This window comes from Atheta coriaria, unplaced genomic scaffold (assembly GCF_025399875.1).
Source record: "Atheta coriaria isolate IRGN ID8LTWV9N9 unplaced genomic scaffold, Caltech_Dcor_3.1 hic_scaffold_6_pilon, whole genome shotgun sequence".
In the NCBI taxonomy this organism is placed as follows: domain Eukaryota; kingdom Metazoa; phylum Arthropoda; class Insecta; order Coleoptera; family Staphylinidae; genus Dalotia; species Dalotia coriaria.
Window position 1 is genome coordinate 10,507,134 of NW_027045448.1, and position 18,828 is coordinate 10,525,961.

The 18,828-nt window shown below is 35.9% G+C and overlaps 4 protein-coding genes and 1 long non-coding RNA gene across 5 annotated transcripts in view; 2 read left to right on the forward strand and 3 right to left on the reverse strand.

The window, feature by feature from the left end:
- The window catches only part of LOC135795041 (uncharacterized), a 29,923-nt gene extending 13,306 nt beyond the window's left edge, over window positions 1-16,617 (forward strand). Inside the window, exons 3-5 of the long non-coding RNA XR_010549014.1 lie at window positions 14,731-14,766; window positions 15,035-15,521; window positions 15,596-16,617. This is a non-coding gene — a long non-coding RNA (uncharacterized lncRNA). The remainder of the gene's footprint in view (window positions 1-14,730; window positions 14,767-15,034; window positions 15,522-15,595) is intronic.
- On the reverse strand, window positions 698-2,271 carry Daao2 (D-amino acid oxidase 2). The gene is made up of 5 exons (XM_065305498.1): window positions 1,960-2,271; window positions 1,605-1,814; window positions 1,227-1,505; window positions 1,052-1,169; window positions 698-959 (listed from the first exon to the last, which is right to left on the reverse strand). The coding sequence occupies exons 1-5, from the start codon at window positions 2,148-2,150 to the stop codon at window positions 732-734; spliced, it is 1,026 nt and encodes a 341-aa protein (XP_065161570.1). The 5' UTR covers window positions 2,151-2,271; the 3' UTR covers window positions 698-731.
- mRpS34 (mitochondrial ribosomal protein S34) lies at window positions 3,524-4,335 on the forward strand. The gene is made up of 2 exons (XM_065306590.1): window positions 3,524-3,837; window positions 3,898-4,335. Exons 1-2 carry the CDS (start codon window positions 3,646-3,648, stop codon window positions 4,270-4,272), a joined length of 567 nt encoding a protein of 188 aa, XP_065162662.1. The 5' UTR covers window positions 3,524-3,645; the 3' UTR covers window positions 4,273-4,335.
- LOC135795038 (IQ domain-containing protein K-like) lies at window positions 4,232-5,205 on the reverse strand. The gene is made up of 2 exons (XM_065306589.1): window positions 4,831-5,205; window positions 4,232-4,775 (listed from the first exon to the last, which is right to left on the reverse strand). The coding sequence occupies exons 1-2, from the start codon at window positions 5,078-5,080 to the stop codon at window positions 4,324-4,326; spliced, it is 702 nt and encodes a 233-aa protein (XP_065162661.1). The 5' UTR covers window positions 5,081-5,205; the 3' UTR covers window positions 4,232-4,323.
- On the reverse strand, window positions 5,193-10,205 carry LOC135795033 (uncharacterized). The gene is made up of 3 exons (XM_065306583.1): window positions 10,034-10,205; window positions 7,473-9,157; window positions 5,193-6,309 (listed from the first exon to the last, which is right to left on the reverse strand). The coding sequence occupies exons 2-3, from the start codon at window positions 9,144-9,146 to the stop codon at window positions 5,401-5,403; spliced, it is 2,583 nt and encodes an 860-aa protein (XP_065162655.1). The 5' UTR covers window positions 9,147-9,157; window positions 10,034-10,205; the 3' UTR covers window positions 5,193-5,400.
- Window positions 16,618-18,828: the final 2,211 nt, after the last annotated feature.

The window sequence follows — 18,828 nt, forward strand, 5'->3', positions numbered from 1 at the left end:
TACAATTATACTGCGAGAAAAATTGCCCGACGACTAAATGCCCTCATTTAATAATTTCCACGTTGACGCTCGCATCGGAAGTAATGATTCTTATCTATTAGCATGCCGAGAGTTTAACTATAACGGAGTAAAACAGTTTTTAACGCGCGCGCATCGGATTGTCGCCGCGCACGTTTCCTTTTACGCGCCTTTTTATTTTGATTATTATGCCCGTAATTACAGTTTTTGCCAGTTAGCGTCTTAATTTAGTTGCGCCGAGTTTTAGTTAAAAGTTCAGCGGCGACGCATTAACGCGTGAGTTATAATGATTACTCGGATGAGAAAAAAAATGCGGCGTGCGCGACGTTTTAATTGTCGCAGCGCCGTTCAGCTCAAAGGAGTTTTTGGAAGACTAAGGTCAAAGGTATCAATATCTTTCAGTACAGTTACATAATAAATCTGGGACTTTTGTTTGTATTTTTCTTGTGTTTTTTTTTTAAGTTTTGATGAGTTTATCTCTATTATTCTTATGTTTTATTGTTGATTACTATCAAGAGTTGTTATTCTACTAACACCGACTTTGTTTCTGATAAAACTTTTATAGTTTTGACCGCGTAAAGATTGCTGGCTTGTTAAAATAATAACACTATTATTTATGTCAAACCCACATGGATAAAAATATTGTTCATTAATGTTCGTATTATTAAAAATGTGAATATTTTAGAAAGTGAACTAATTTTTATTGTAAATTTTTACAACTTTGAAATTTTATTCTGAAAATTTCCAATTAAAGCATCTTCAACTAATTTTCTCGCTGATGTAGCACATCCGATAGATAAAGTAACGCCACTTCCCCCATGCCCATAATTATGCACGATCGGAATTCTTTTCCCATCACGAAGTGTCCGAATCTCGGTGCGTAATATGACGCTGGAGCGTCCCGGTCGCAAACCCACCATGTGCTTAATTAATTTGCTGGACTGCGAATAAATAAAGACAATTAACCCAATCTACCAGTCGTCCAGTTAGTCGGGTTTAATTAGCGTACTCGCAAAGTGATTTACGCGCCTACCTCGAGCGAAGGACTAAATTGTCTGCATCTCTGCGCAATGCCATCAGCGTCGGATTTGCTCACGTTTAAATCCCAACTGTTTTCTTGGTGAGTTCCGCCTAATATTACACAATCCATGCTGTAAAACAATCGTAAAAATGATTTAAATAATTCTTTGTTAGAATTTATTCCTCACTTTGGAATAATATAAGTTTCGGGTTCCATGATACAATGAAACTGTCCTGGTGCTTCAACGCGCATGATTTGTCCGCGCACAGGTTGTAATAGTTTGTCGTCTGTTAATTGTTTCGCTTCCAAACCAGTGCAGTTGACAATTACGTCGTATGAACTTAGTTCGTCGAAACTATTTATTTTGCGCTGGATGATCTTCCCGCCAGCTTTTTTGAATTGCTCCATGAGGAAAGGCAGCAACCTTTGAGGTTCAAGGATAAATGCCGTGAATGTAACACCTTTGCTGAAATTTTAATTGCATTAAAACTCTTGCATATTTTCACGTTGCGCGCTGTTTAGATAGGTAAATAGCTTCACGTCGAGTGAATTGTTAAATACCTACCAGTAATTGGCTCGATATTTGCGATTAATCGCAGCAATCTGATTCGCATCGAGAATGCAGTGACCCAGCGTTAATGAAACCCACTCTGGTATTTGTTCCTCGGGCTTATCTAAGAGCTCCGTCATGACTTGCAGGGAAATTCCAGCTTTTTCTGCTTCGCCATCTTGCCACAGCTTAAGCGCATAATCGTATGTTTCCTTTGACCATTTTCTAATCCAATTAAGATAAAGAATTTAAACAAATCGTTTATTTCTTGGAAGGGCAACAAAGCTTCATATTAAAAAAGAAAGAGAAACGCAGACATTTTTTTTCTTAGGTTAAAATAAGTAACGTAAATGTTGGTTATGTTTATTACATAATATTGTCCATTGGTGTGTCTTGGAGAATATACGGCGTCCATAATCCGGCTGAAACATCGCCGGTCGTGTTTGGACTGAAGCGATCCGAGAAAATCGTTACGGTTACTGATTTTCCAAGTTTCGTTTGTACTTCTAACGCACTTGTTACTCCAATCACACCTGCTCCGATTACCGCAATCTGTCGCATTTCAACGCTGAATAAAGTTGAATTACTAATTTATTGTAGTTTTATGAAGCGTCAAACGAACGCCACGATCGACTGATCTCGCATTATCCACTTGCTTTAGTTCTCTATTGATCTCTGTTGGTTTATCGTGACATTATCACTTGTAAATGTTGTTCACGTTGATGATTAGCTGTCAGCATGTGTATGTGCGTATTTATAATATTTGTGTAGAAAAAAATCTCAACTACATGTAAGAGTCTGATAACGGACTTTAATTCTACACATTCTCAGTTGGTAACACAAAGTGTGCTAGTACTTAATGTTTAAATGTTTTAAAAATACCTTAAATAGCTGGTTTGTCTCGTGGTTACTCTTGGGTCTTTACATACTTGTGTTCAGCTACTCGGTCCTGCTCAAAGAAATGCGCATCATGACATTTTTGCCGTTTTTGACGGTCCGTTATTGTTGTGCCTGTCGATGATTCTTTTTGTCGCGCTCATTAGCGATTCGTGACTCTTCTACCTTACAAAACAATTAGTATCAACTGGAATTTCCTTCTTATTTCGCTTTTTCATGTGCGGTTTTTTCTGATCAGCCACGAGCGTTGGGAGAAATTGTGATAGATATTTATTAAGTGCATGGATCAATAAAGTAATTTGAAAGAACTAGTGCTGGACATTTGGGTCGCGGACTTTTTTTTTGTTTATGCGGTGCGTTACGCTTTATTTCAGTTTTCTTATGAACAAATTTTATTTGGATATTTAGATCACAGCGTTCAATACTTCAATGAAATACTTTTATTTTGCGTTGCGTGCAATATTATTTACTATTGGTTATACACCGTTATAATTCTATGCAATCTGCGTATAGGATACAAATTCCGTATTGGATACAAATTCATTTTTGTGCTAAGCTTTAGTGTTTTATTTAGTAAAATATTATTTTATTGGCTTTAATTGACTTTTTTTAAGGTTTTGAATAGTTTTTGCTTGTTTTAATTTCAATGTTACGTAAATTAGTCTTTATTCATTATGTACAGTGGTGTAACTAGCCTTTTATGCACCCGGTGCGAGCTTTCAAAACTGCGCCCCTGAACAATGCTCTAACCAGGTTCTGAAAATAAAATGGTCATTTCTGCGCCCCTCCAGGGTCTGCGCCCTGTGCCTGGGCACTGCTGGCACCGCCCTAGTTACGGCACTGATTATGTATAATTCAAAATCAAATTCAATAGTTTTTAAATTTGTGTTATTCTTTAATTTAGTATTAATTTTTACAGTAGAAGTACCAAGAAACGCTGATTAAATATAGGTTCAATTAATTGTTGCATATTCGCTAGCTACTGTTTCTGATTTTGGTTTGAGTTGAGTTGTTAACATAGGCAACTTACAATACAGGCCGTATGCTGCACTTTATAACCCAACATTCTAGAGTTTACATTTGCAGTTAGATTCTAAAACAATACTGTCTTAAATCATATTTAATTTCTATAAGGCTCTCGTACATTTAGTCAGTAATCATGCCTTACAAGTATATTGGTCGTACGCACGATTTTGTCGGAAAGACAATGTGGGAAATTGTTGGAAATTTAAAGAATTTTGGTGTGGGCAGATTAGTTACTCGTACAAAGCATGAAAGGTATCCAGAAACATCATTTATGAAGATTATAAAAGTGGAAGCATTGCCAAATCCGAAAGAACCATCTCCTGATGTAAGTTGTTGCTTTTGAATCACAAATGTGGTCAGCTTTTTAATTGTATTTTTTCTATAGAATGTGAGGAAAGTGAGAGTATTTGTTGAAAGAACATTTAGAGGCATAAAGGAACCTAAACCAGTTAATATTGAATCTACAAGCTATAAAACAGACTATAAATTAATACCTAAACATGAAGAAGATAAATATTTGAATGCTGAAACCAAACATGAACCCACACTTATGCCACAATTCATGGAATTTCCACCTCTGATGCGAGAATTTCTTTTAAGAGAGAATCCAAAACTAAAAGCAGATGAATTGAGATTGGAGATGGCTTACACTAAAAAAGTACAAATTGCCAAGGATGGTGAAAAACCATCTATTGAATTTGAAAAGACCATATCCACTAAATTTGTACCAGAGTTATATAAATATGTTAAGGTACAGTAATTATTATATGGGTTAATCATAAGTTAGAATAATCAAATAGAAACTTTTGAATTATGGAAGAAATTGGCCTGTTTCCAAATAGGCTGTATGGGCCATTGGTATTATATCATGGGTACTTCTAAAGTTGCCTTTGATAATTAACCAGAACTGACGCATTTCTTGAACGTCATCACGTTTTCTCACTAAATAACCTCTATAATAAGCTTGTAGGGTAGTTGCAGCTTCTTCTGGTGTGTAAATCCATGATCTTTTGAAATATGGTCGTGGATTATCCTTTAATATTTGTTTCGCCCACGGCATATCATGAATGCTCAAATTTTCTTTAAGCCGTTCTGGATATTTGGGATTATTGTTCCACAATTTTTCCGCAATCAAATCCAAAGGGTCGAAAATTGTTTGAAGTTTCGACAAGCTATCTGTGCGCACAGCTTCCAGTAGTACATTTGTTACTACAGGAAAAAGAACTGAAAATACATTATTTTCCATGTAATCAACAACCGAACCTGTTGGTGAATGTTTTGTTTTTATTAAGTACATGAACAGACATTTTTCTTTTACCTTTTGGAGTGTCGTAATCCGTCTTTTCTGCGGATTTGCTTTGTTTGTATGCTTCAATTTCTTCTCTTTCTTGGTAATAATCATACATCATCGAATCCCAAATACTGCTGCGCGGATCTTCGGTATCTGCGGTGAGAAGTGTCGCCTGACTTCGCACCACCACAGAACTATCTAAAGCTTTTGACTCCCTCCATATAGGAAATTGGTTGACTTCCATTATAGAATTAATTACATCATCAGGGGTAGACATAGTGTCTGGCAGAAATATGGTTCTAATTAGTTTAGACGGTTTAGATGTCTATTGAATTTGTGGTCTTTTGTTTCACTAGGCACCTTGGTTAGTAATAAATGTATATTTGGAATTATATTTTTATGTAACACAACATTCGTTTATTGCTCAATTATACAAAGTACAAAATCTATGCTTACGCATCGTACCATCAACTTCTCGTTTGAAGTTTTACATTTTTAAATTAAACTAAACTAAATAATTAAACGATTAAATAAATAAATTAGATTTAAAATGTCTGAAGTCGTTGATCATATTAAGGGTGGATTGAGATGTTGAATCTAGAAACGCTGGGTGACTTGTCTGATCCAATCCAAATATTGTGCAACTTTTACGTAAACCCCGGGTACGCCATTTTGTCCACATCCAATACCCCAACTTACAACACCTACCACTTGCCAAGTACCTCCACGCTCGCACACCATTGGGCCACCACCGTCTCCTTTACAGGCGTCTTTTCCTTCTTCACCACCAGCACAAACAAAGCCTGGGTGCAGTTTGAAGTCATATCCTAGACGAGTATGTTTTAATCTCTGTTGGCATTCACCGTGTGGAACCACTGGAACATCTACTTCTTTGAGAATATTTTGATATTTTCCAAAATCTCCGAATGCGTCTTTGCCCCATCCGGTGGTCCAGCAGCGGGTACCAGAGTAGTCATCATGAGGCGATGGGAGGCAAGCTGGGCTAATATGTGGGTATTTAGCGAAATCAACTGGTTTGTCCATGCGAAGGACCGCCAAGTCGTTGTATAGGGTTCCTGCGTAAAACTCGGGGTGCACATGAAGGTAGCTAATGTCACGTTCGATATATGGGAAGAACTCAACGTCATGGTTAACGTCCCATTCTCCGAGACGAACACGAAGGTCATGAGAAGTGTATTGTTTTACGCAATGGGCAGCTGTGATGATATGTAGTGGATCGATGAGGGTGCCTCCGCAAATGTAGACTGATTCTTTGGGATCTTTCTTTAAAATAGCCACTTGCCATGGATATTCGCCGAATTCACTGTCGCCATCAACGTAAACTGGATTCTTGATTCTGCCGTTTATTCCTTGGGAGTGTCTGACACCACATTGTTTGGTGTTGATGTTTGGAATGACTGGTCGGATGGGTCTTCTGCAGCAAACGTGTCGTGGTCCACAGTTTCCACCTTGTTGTTGTTGTTGTTGGCCAAAATATGCTTGTCTCTGTAACAAATAAATACAGTATAAGCATATTTTTGGTAGTTGAACAATATGGTAATGTAGTTTAAAGTTCCCGTATAGATTCCTGTTCTATTAGATCACCTTAGTGACTTGAGAATCATGAACATCTCGTCGTCGACGACTGGTTGGGAATTTAATTGTCTTCCCTTCGCCTTCAGCTTGTTGGTAAAGCGATTTGCCATTGCGCCTGTCGTAGGGTTTGGTAGGATTACCATAGGAATCGTATGCCGTGGGTTTGTTCACGTAGTCATTATAATTAGCGCCGTAATTGTTCAAATTGTTAAACTGTGACGCAAGATTTGTAAATCCGAATCTTGTGTTATTGTTCGCATCAAATGCACGACCGTAAAATGATTCATCATATCCACCACCGTAGCCAGCATTGAAATCTCCATCATAGTCAGGCCCAAATTGTGATGGGCTATGTGGTAGACCATGTGGTGGATGTTCCAAATATTCAGGCCCATCATAATGATGTGGTGGTGGATGATGGAAATTCGGACTTTCGTAATGATGTGGAGGGTGTTCTAAAAATGGCCCATCGTAATGATGTGGTGGGCCGTAATGACCATGACCGTGACCGTAACCCGGTTTGTAAACGTGATTGTGATAATGGTTGTTCAAAATATGATGTTTTTTGTACGCGAAAAAGTCGGTGACTTTATCGACTAAATAATTATTTGGTGTAACATGCAAATTTACATATGGCTTTACGACTTTTTCACCATAATCGTCTTTAGTGACTTGAACGGAGACCAATGGATTGACAGATACTAAACCGAGATTGATACCGGCTTGATTTACGTAAGGGTTTTGTGGACCGAGATGAGGGTGGTGATAGTTTATTGGATATTGCTGAGGCAAACCAAAGGAGACTCCGAATGTGGGTTTTATATTCTTTTGATTGTAATTGCTTTGGCGCTAGACAGGGAAAGAAAGAAAGAAGATATCGTCAGAGATCAGTCCAACAAATTGTTGTTAACGGTTAGCACCATTAGTCTGCTGTCATATGTCGTAGTGGCGATGATTTAGTTTGTCAGGGAATTGTCAACACACTTAACACACTTAATGATGATTGACTTGCATGTAACTACTTTGTAGTCATGATACTTTATGGTTTTGAAATAATGATTCTGATTACTTACCGCTTCAACTTTAGCCTTCTCAGTAGATGTTTCAGTAGTGGCCTCACGTTTGGTTTTCTTGCTACTCTCAGTAACAGCTTCTTCAGTAACGTTCAAGCCAGTGTCCTTTTTGACTTTAATTGTAGTCATGGTTCCATTACCATCGGTAATGACGCGTTCTTCTTCAGCTTGGATATCAGATTTTAAGTTACGCGGATCCAAAGGAAGATATAAGTCATCTTTGCGTCCAATCACATCTTGGTTGGGGCATTGGTCATACGGGACACAAATACAATCATAGTTTTCACTGCTCAAACCTTGATATTTGTCATAACCATTGCCGCCCAAATTGTTCAAATTTCCGCCGACAGTCAATTCCTTTTTGTAAAAATCAGAGCTGCCATATGAACCAACGGAAGCACCAAAACTGTTCGACAAACCATTACCACCGAAGCCAGATGAAGAAGAAGCGAAGTTTCCTTGACTTCCATAGTTACCGGTTGATCCAAAGTTTCCTTGTGACCCTTGATTAAATGAGTTAGACGCAGAACCATAGTTACTGCCTGCACCAAAGTTTCCTTGACCATAAGAGTTTGAAGAAGAGCCTAAACTGGTCTGTGTGTACAATGATTGTCCGGTGCCACCAAATGTCTGAGGTCCTTGTTTATATTGATCTGGATATTCAACAACAGGTTTGGTACCAGCATAATTTCCAAGTCCGTTGTAGTTAGCAATAGATTGACCACCATATGTGCCTTTGTAATCTTCTTTCAGGAAAGCAGTTGTGCTAATCTGTTCGCTTGGTTTGAAAATTTGAGGTGGATTGTTAACTACAATTGTTGGTACTTTGCTATTAGCAAGATTGGCATCAGCGTTATGGTGATAGTGATGGTGAACGTGTTGTTGGGGTTCTCCGTTTGGTCCAATGTGGGTTTCATATTTCTTCTTGATTTCTTGTTTTTGGATGAAGCTAGATGAATCAAATTCAAAAGGTGGATTGTCTACTTCAATTGGTTCCGATGAGAAAACAGGGCCTGGAGGACCGTAGGGTTTTGGTGGAGCTCCAGGGTTGTAACGCTTTGGTGGAACTGGGAATCCTTGTGGTGGTCTGTTTGGTAGCGATTGTGGCGGACCATAACCAGGTCTTGGTGGTCCATATGGTGGTGGTGGTCCATTCTTGGATGGATACCCTGGGCGGGATGAGTAGATAGCTCTAGATGGGCCCTTGACAGCAATGGATGGAATGGGACGACCAATAGGTTTAATATCAACGGGTTGGGCGTAAACCAATTCTTCTGGGGAAATGTATGGGCGCTTCTCGGACAGCGCTTCATCGCATTGCATCAATCCCAAAGAGCAAAGTCGGTCTTTGATTATATTACGGGCTTCCGGATCATCCGAACTGACGTCTTTCTGGAGAATTTCTTGAACACTGGGATCAGTGTAGATTTCATCGTAGCCTTTGATATTCCGTCCTTGACGACCCGAGTTCAGGATAGATTCGATTACTTGTTCAATTTCAGTAGCATTTGTTTCACGTTTGGTTGAAGTTTTTGTTTCTTGAATTGGGGCTTCTTCAACTTCAACTACCTCTTCAACTTTCGTATCTTCTTTGGGACTATCTTCCCATGACCACGCATTTGTCGACGCGCATAGGCACAATGCCAATACGCAAAATCCCACGTCGAACTTCATTCTTTCTTGTTCTGCGAATCAAAACACAAACAAACATTACCGAATGTTATCGCTACGCAAATCCAAACATTAAAAAAGAGAAAAGCATGAATTAGTGAGTGTGAGTCATGCTTCATATTTAAACTGCGCGCGTAGGATGATTATATTGTTCGGGACAACTTTCTATCAGTTTTACTTTCTTTCGCGGTAACTAATATTTGCCAATTCAATGAAGCAATGACATCACGCTTAGTTTTCGCGTGATTAGTTACACAACTCCATGTCCGATACTATTACGGGACCGCCTACGCGCCTTGGGTACATATTTGTTTTGGAATAAGTAATCGTTAACGACGTTCGACGAAATTCGTCGCGATGCAGCAAGTGAAAGTTGATGAGGCCTTCACATGTCTGATGCTGTGCAGGTGAGGAAAGAACGAACATAAAAGAAGTAGTACTTTCTCGATGTTGCTTTTGTGATTTACTTATGCACTCGTAGTCAGAACGGCGCATAAAGAAAGAAAAGATGGTCACGGTCGCTAGGTTCATTGCCACAGTAGAGTAAAAATCAAACTAAGCTTTTTGTTATATTTTAGTGTCTATTTCTTTAGAAATTTTCACAAATTTATAGCCCTATTGCAATTATTAAGCAGAAAAGTAAATGAAATTTAATTATAATTATCTTCTGTTATTACCATTAGTGAATTTTTACTTTTTCTTGAAATGGCTAATATTTCTTACAAGATTTCTTGTAATAACTAATTTTAAAAAGTTTTTTTTCTAATTTTTTGGGAATTTACTAAATTTAGCTTAATTTATATGTTTATATCATCCAAATTTTAAATAACAATTAATCGAATATTTAATTTATATATAAGTGATATTTAATTAGATAAACAATCACCTACCTTTATGAATGTGCACCAATTATCCTTTGGATCTTCACAACCAAGTTCCAAGTACACCACGAACTGAATCGGTTTTGTCTTTACTCGCGTTTTTATATACTCGTTTCCCGTTCCGTCTTCGTCTTCTTCTGGTACCTTAAAGTCACTATTCGTTGTGCTTAACCGGTGAAGTTGAGTGGGCTAAGCCAACTTTCTACATGATCGTCGAATTGTCGAACTCTCGCTTTTATATCTTGCGCTTTTAATGCGCCGCTCCAACGCTCCTCCAACCATGGACGTCGATGGAATCCTACGGGGGTTTAAGATGCGTACGTTTACCGGGAATTTTTTTCTTGATCCGGATTTACATCGATTACAAAACTTCTTCAAAGAACTCAAAAAACTGTGTCGTAAAAAAAGGGACGATAAAAAGTATGAAGTCATTTATTTGTCGATGCTGTCATATTACAATTTAATATTTTAGAAAAATATGTAGTAATAGTTAAAGAAAATTCGTTCTAAAAATTTACTTGGTTCAGGCAAAAGAAGTTTCACATGCCAAATTTACATACAACATTTCTTTTCACTCCAATTGTCGTGCTTTATTATCTTCTATATTCGAAACAATTAAATAAACAAAGTAAATTTAAATTAACAACCAATTGTTTTATACATTGCTAAAACTATGTTTTGGCGAAATTGGAAAGGTGGGCATTGTTTTCAAAACATACAATCTTGTTTTTTTTCTTTTTAATCTTCTAAATTGATTTATCTACTAACTTTTATTTTTAAAATGCGTTCTTAATTGCAAATGTTTTTTTCTAAAAAAAGTTAATATTTAAATAAAAAGTTATATATTTCTTGCACGTTTCAGTCTCAGGTCATTGGACTGTGCACTCCTGCTGAATGCACACGCATATCCTGTAACTAACAAGCGGGAATCCCGAGCGCATTGCGAGAACACGGATCTTCCACTTTCCCTTTCTTTCATTTCTTTTATTTCGTCTATGTCGTGTCATGCAACGCCTCAACGTTGGTACATCGAGCGTTGCCATTAAACCGAAACGTTCTCTTATGAAATCTTTTCTTCGTGGTCATCACTGACGTCAATGGTTGCACGCTATATTCTTTAATGATCGTAATCATAATAAATCATCATTTAAGATAGCATAAAATATATCAACTTCGGAAATATATTCAGTGAAGATAATTCTAATTACGTTTAGTTGTTTGACAGGTAGTTGCAATAAATGTCATGATAACAAAGTGATCTTGAACTAGAAATTAGAATTGAATACCTCATTGTTTTGCTTTTTGCTAAATTGCGTTTTGGGGAATGCCCGTTTTATTAGGCCACAACCTTATGAATTTCCAGTGTAAATACACACTTGCATTTCTTACATAATCATAACAGTGCTTCGGACATCAAGACATGGCTAGTGTTAGCCGTATTGGACATGTTTGTGTTTGCTGATGAATTCGTAATGTTTCGGCCTTGCGTAATCTGGCACGCGAGCTGCGTCGGTTACTATTGCGTTCTCGTGTTCATTCATCATGTCTTGCGTTTTGTGTTTGGCGAGTGATTCACGGAATACCTTATTATCATAAGTTATTGACTGGTCTTGGATATTCCCAAACATTGAGTATATTTTAAAGTGTAATACTAACATAATTTGACCTAATTATTGTTCGCAATTCTTTGAAGAGTGTTTTGTAAGCTTGTTTAATTATTTGATTGTTATTATCACACTTATTTAACTAGAATATTGAAATTGTTTTCTAGTTTATCTAAATTAATAATGGAACGGTTAAAAACTTTCTTTCTTTGCAAATTTGGAAATGAAAATTTGTTTACACACATCTTTGCTAAACACCTACTCTTATTTTTTTTCTTTTCTCTTCGCTTTCATGCGTGCATAATGAGTATTAAAGTTTATTTTTATTGACATTGAAGGATTCCAAAACTGTCATTGTTATAAACTGCGGACAAACCAAGCAAAGCGTGACTAAACTAAGTTAAGCATTTTCTAAAATGTGTAATTTTCAGTTTTATTTTGTTTGAATAAGAGAAAATAAAACAAATAACATTTAATTATTAACAAATTTGGGTTGAATTTCAAATATCTGGTGTAAATTTCTCAATAATACAGTTTTATAAATTGTAAATAATTATTACTAAACATTCACATAAACGGGACGTGATTTTCAAGTGCCCAAACGCACAACTTTCTCCCGGATCTTAATATTTCTACGTTCTTATATTTAACGTAGGCAACTAAGAATGAAGATTGTTTTGACTTTAGTTTGCTCCTATGTTCTTGCTCAAACTGTTTAATATTTATTAACTGAAACCCACTTTTGCTGTCATCTTTGATAGAAGTGTTGATAACAATTTTCCCTACGATAATTTACTCCCTTACTTATCTATCACATGAGATAAAGTATTTGATAGTCTTTTAATAATATTGTCAACTTAAATAATGTATACTTTGAGACTTTGTTTAAACAAATTAGCTTTAATTTGGGTGGAAAACAACAGATTCTTTTAGAAAGATACAAAAATCTGACGAAAAAATATGCGTACAGTATTCATTATTTCATTCACATTTTATTTTAAACTTAGCGAACTGGTGCTGCAGAATTTAACAGTGCTTATTATTATTTTGGTCCGATATGTTTGTAACTACACATGTATTTTCAACACTATTATTTTTATGTGCCTTTCTGAGATTTATGGGTTTTGTGATAATGGAAAATACAGATTTTCTGTCCACAAATACGGAAAATGATTCAAGTTTAAACATTGATTACATAGAACATTTTTTAAATAAAAGTAAAGTTTTTAACGGGCTATTTGTGTTCGATAACACTTTGAAGGCGAGTGTTGTGGAGCAATATTTAACTGCGGTAACAACTTTTCATGATGTTTCCCAATATAATGCTTGGGAAGTCATTTCATGGTACGAAGAAAACAATATCAATAGTCGAACTAAATTTGAATGGAATGAAGATGACACTCTACAAAATCGCATTGATCATATTGTTGTAATTGCTAGAAGACCTCAGCTTGTGCATGACTTTTTTCGAAAATGGTATAGATCGAATCGATATAAAGTGGACTCCAAAGTAGTTATTGTTTTTATACCAGTTGTGCATCAAAATTTGACTTTAAATGCAGAAAATAACAGCCTCCAAAACTCCATTTCAGCAATTTTTAAATCAGCATGGTTATCATATTCTTATCCATTAGTATTATTCAACAGCGACATAAACAACGAATGCAGTATTTACATCACTGATACCAATCTAGACACGTTTAATAATTGTAAACCAACACGTTTTAAAAAATTATCAATTAACACAATATTACAAGATTTGAAAAAGTTTCAAAAAACAAGACTTAGATTTTTAGGATGTTCTTTGGATGTGATGGCACTTACGCTTGTACCTTATGTTATTACTAAGTCTGGTGGTGATGTTGAGGGAATTGAAGCTACAATATTAACATTGATCGCTGAGCGTGCACATATTTCTGTAAAGTTCCTTAAACATAATTTTACCAGTTGGGGACACTACTATAAGAATAGAACTTATACAGAAATGTACGACGCACTTTATCATCGGAAATGTGACATTGTGATGGGTAATGTTCCAACTATAGTTAATCTACAATTGGACTTTACTGGTTCAAAGGTATATTTGCCAACCAGGTTAACTTTTCATGTTCCTAAAGTTGGCTACCTACCTGCGGGCATGAACATGGTAACAATTTTTAGTCCATTTGGTTGGTCTGGACTAGCATTTATTCTTATTTTGTATATAATTGTACGTTACTGTTTCACTTTTAAAACGTTTCAAGAACTGCGGAATGTTTCGGTACATGATTTAAAACAAGATGGGGGAAGTCTTTTTTTGGAAGGTATAGCAATAGTTACAGCAAGATCAACCCGACATCCAGTTCTTTTAAAGAATCGTGTACTCTTCATTACATTTGTTATTTTTTCTTATGTTTACACCTCTAGTTTTGAGAATGTTTTGTTGTCTTTCATCGTTCAACCGATATCTCAATATCAACTCCAAACATACGATGATTTGGCTAAGAGTCAAATGACTTTTGCTGGCACGATTCTTAGTAAAGAAGCATATGCAGACAACGCAAATAAAGGAGATGAAGCAATTAGAGAAATTTATAAACGCTGGCATACAATTGAAATAGGAGACATGGAACTATATTTGCGACAAAGTGAGGATTACAGAGATATAATTGTAAATCATAATGAAAGGTCTGTTGCGTATCTTATGAAAGTTGAAAAGAAATTTATCAAAGATGGCATCGCTCAATTACGTCCCATTTTCCCAACATTTACATTTTATTCGCAACTGCTGATGCAAAAGGGTCATCCATTCTTGAATATTTTCAACGTTTGGCTGGATAGATGTACAGAATCTGGGTTTTTAAACCATATTGAAAGTTATTATTCTCAGTTTAAAGATGACCAAAAAAGGTCAGCATTTTTTCCGTTTCACCTGGAAAATGTCTCCTTGACTTTTTTTCTTTATTTAGTAGGTATATGTATTAGTACAAGTGTTTTCTTTATAGAGATATTTATAAAAAAAATATTTTGAACACTCAATAATAGAATAATATAATGTGTAAATGCATAATGATAATAAATATATACTTTGATTAAATAATACGTAACTTGTATTTGTTTCAGTGTCCGGGCATCTGATGTTCTACCCGCAAAGCAATGGTAAATTTATATTACCAAGTTAAACTATATGATATCTATATATTGCCGCATGCCGTTTATATTTTCTGGAATTTAACTAGCTTATCTTATAGAGAATTTTTCGAAGGTTAAGGATATGCCATTCGATCTTCTCTATCTGTATTAGTTTAGAAGATATCGCTAACGAACATATTTCGATACAATGAGAAGACAATTTTTAGTTGAACATATTGATACAACCTCCCTTTCCCTTCTGTTTTCGATGCACATCAGTTGATGCTTGTTTTAGGGGTACAGCGTCTGAACCCGTCCTACCAGGATAACCGTTCTTACATCAGATGATAAGTATCGAAATTCTTTATCATTTGCATGCATAGCGTTTGTGATTAATATACGGATTGGACAGAAATATTACATTTTTGGCGTTTGAAGGAATGCTAGGATAACCGTAGATTTTGTAATTCTTTATCGCTTTATCATTTATTTGTTACGATCCACTATTTTTTACTGCGTTTGCTGTGTACGATTTTGTTAAGTTCAAAAATATTAACAATTAGTTCCTTTTGTACCAAATAACAAGTTTCCAGGAAATAATTTCAGCATTTAATGTTGGTAGCTTTGGAACAATTTCCTGCAAGAAGAACTACTAATCATAGTTTGTACCGCCGCTACTAGGTGTTGCTAGCTCGCATTTAACTTACAGGTGTTAATCATTCGTTTGGTGTTTCGAAAGTAGATGGCGCAAGTATCGGAAGTTTTGTTTTGCAACTCTCATTGTAAGTAAGTTTATTTTTATTTACATGAAAACTTGAATTGTATATTCACAATCGATGATGAATTTTTATTTTAGTTGTTCGTACGCTGACGTTGTTTGTGGACGTGTTTGGTTGGTCGATCTTCGTATAGATTTTTGATTTGGCTCCGCAGAAATTTTGTCGAGTGCGCTAGGAGTACCAAAACTGGGGCTCATAGTTTAGCGATGCTTGTATGTAAACAATTTTTGTTGCGTTTACCGAACGTATCGCGCAATACTGATAATGTCCTCGTGTTGTCGCTGTTGACTGTGTGCAGTTCCATACCGGCAGTCGGGTGTATCGCGTGTGTTCATCGCGACTAGTCTTGTTTCTTCAGATCATAATTAAGTTAATTGACTTACATTTGTTAAACAAATTGATGGCTATATACCAGAATCGGGCGCTTTACTTCGGCGCTCGTATGTCCGTCGGCAATCGGTTTTCTTTTTGCACATAAAAATAAGTTGGAGTTGTGATTAATTCGTGCAAGTAGGCAACGCTGGTGCCCAGGGAAGAAGTTTATGAGTACCTAAACCATGGAGCTTGAAATATCTAAAGCGGAAGTGTTGGAGATGTGCATATTTAAGGCAAGTCTTCTATGCTGCAGAATTTACGTGCGGTCGATATTTTTTTATTTAAAAAAATGTATATTACTAAATGTTGTTAATAAAATACAATATCACTACATAGTATAAAGTAAAGTCGCTTTTTTTTCCGGTCCCTTTGTATGCTTAAATTTTTGAAACTACGCAACGGATTTTGATGCGGTTTTTTTTAATAGATAGAGTGATTCAAGACGAAGGTTTGTATGTATAATAACATCCATTAAATAGTGGAGAAGTACTGTTATTTCTAATATGATATTATCGCCGTCTACTCTTTGTGCGATGCTTCGTAGCTTCCCCCTCCAAGCATAGACGTGTGTATGTGTGTACGTGTGGGTTGAAGTTGACCGGTTGATGTTTTTGTTTGGAGAAGGAAAGTCGCTTTCTCTGTCTGTCTCTTTGTATGCTTAAATCATTGAAACTACGCAACGGATTTTGATGCGGTTTTTTACTTCCGTGCGAAGCCGGGGCAGGTCGCTAGTAAAATTATAAATCATTCATATTTCTTTGTAGTATCCTCTTTGTTGTTTTCAACAAATTTTCATCTTAAGCGAGTAGAGCGAGTGCAATATAGCTGAGACTTGTGCTGATGTTTTTAAAGGGGATATATTAAATGCACTTTAGTTAAAATACAATCCACTTGAACAGCCGCACTTAAGTTTTCATACTTTGCACTAAGAAATTCATATTATGCACAATAGATTGTATAGCTTATATTTTAATACAATGCACTTATATATTCAGGTTTAAGCTTAAATTTGCTTTGAATCAACTTTTTAAATTGAAACTTTATAATGGCATGTAATTAAACGAACTTTATTTTTCGATATTTAACTTGTAAATACATTAAATGCACTTATAATAAATGTTTGCACTTAAAATGCAGAACTGAACTTAAAATAAATATTTGCACTTTGAAAATGGATTCCACTTGAATAAAATGCTTTCCACTATGAAATTAATACTTCGCACTTATAAAACTTGCAAAGAAGAAGGGGCCGGCTAAGAGTACGGCACGTACTTAATACTGCAAGTTTTATAAGTGCAAAGTATTAATTTCATAGTGAAAGCATTTTATTCAAGTGGAATTCATTTTCAAAGTGCAAATATTTATTTTTAAGTTCAGTTCTGTATTTTAAGTGCAAACATTAATTATAAGTGCATTTAATGAATTGACAAGTTAAAAATCGAAAAAATAAAGTTCGTTTAATTAAATGCCTTATTTAAAATTTGAATAAAACATAAACATAAATAGAAGAATCAAATAACAACGATAAAAACACTCGGTGGTCGAGTGCGGACGTGCACCTGCTGGGATGCTAGTAGACACGGATCGAATCTCAGGTATAGAAGGCATTTTTCTCAAATATAAAAATAACACGTGTAATTTGGGTAGCATATATGAATTGCAACGAAATATATGAGAAATTAAAGTAACAGTGAAGGCAATAGGAGAGGTAAGAAAGTAAGTAAGTGGAGAAACGGAGAACAGATGAATAGGAGACGTAGAAAAGGGAATAGAAGGAAGAGAACAGAGTAGAGAAGAGGAGGAGAGAGAAGAAAGAGAACAGGGAGGGAGGATCAGATTTTTAAAATTTTTGGCCTCCGGCGCTCTGGTTGATCGCCCACTGCTTCGATGCATCCATTGCTCCCGGCCCATCCTACAGCTACGATGTCTCTGCGCTTCATCCCCGGAATTATCAGGCATATCAACAATTTTTATGGTGGGGGATCATCCTCAGAGGGAGGGAACTCCTTATAAGGACAATCCTTATAAGGTCTTGTTCAAATATTTCTAAGTTTTAAGTCGTCTCAAGAGAGGCGACACTTAAAAATATTCTTACAAGTTATGACCTGTAGCTGAAATGAAAGAAGGAGTACACAAATCATACAGGTTACCTTAACAATTTTTATAGAGGGGATCATCCCCTGAGAGAGGGAACTCTCTTAGAGACTTGTTCCTGAAATGATAGAAGGCGAACACACAAATCAAAGAAGTCAATATATCTTACTATTTATTTATTAACAATGGAATACAAGTTTAAATTTTACAAGTCAACCAAATACGTGCCGCCATGTTGAAACAGGACTTAGGACCTGCATAACCACGCACATGGAAGCAAGTACCATGTAACAATGTTCTACAGGGATAAAGAAATTAGCAAATAGTTCATTTTCTAGGTGATTGAAAATAGAAACAAATATACAAGGTGTTACAAATGGAAAATTTAATGTGAAAAAGAAAAAAATTAACACTACAAATATCATTCGTTTTTCACCCGAGGCTCCGGGAAACTAATATACAGGATGTTACAAAAAGAAAATGCAAAGGGCAATGAGGAAAATGTACATGGTGTTACAAAAGAAAACTTTAGAAACTACAAAGGGAGTTAATATTCACAACATGAAGAGAAAAATTTACAAATAAACAACAATATTTTAATATAAAATCCAAGATTTTACCCGAAAATCATCGGGAAATTGAGCAAAAAGATGGTACAAAAGTCAAACACATTTTAACATATTGTGCATATATATTTATTAATTGATGCATCAACTGCATAAAGTAACCGACGGGTGAAACCTCATCATAAATTGATAGACTATCCGGCGGAAAACATTCGTTAGAGAAAATAAAAATAACTATTTTTTTGTAAATATTAAGATGTACGGAGACTATGAAA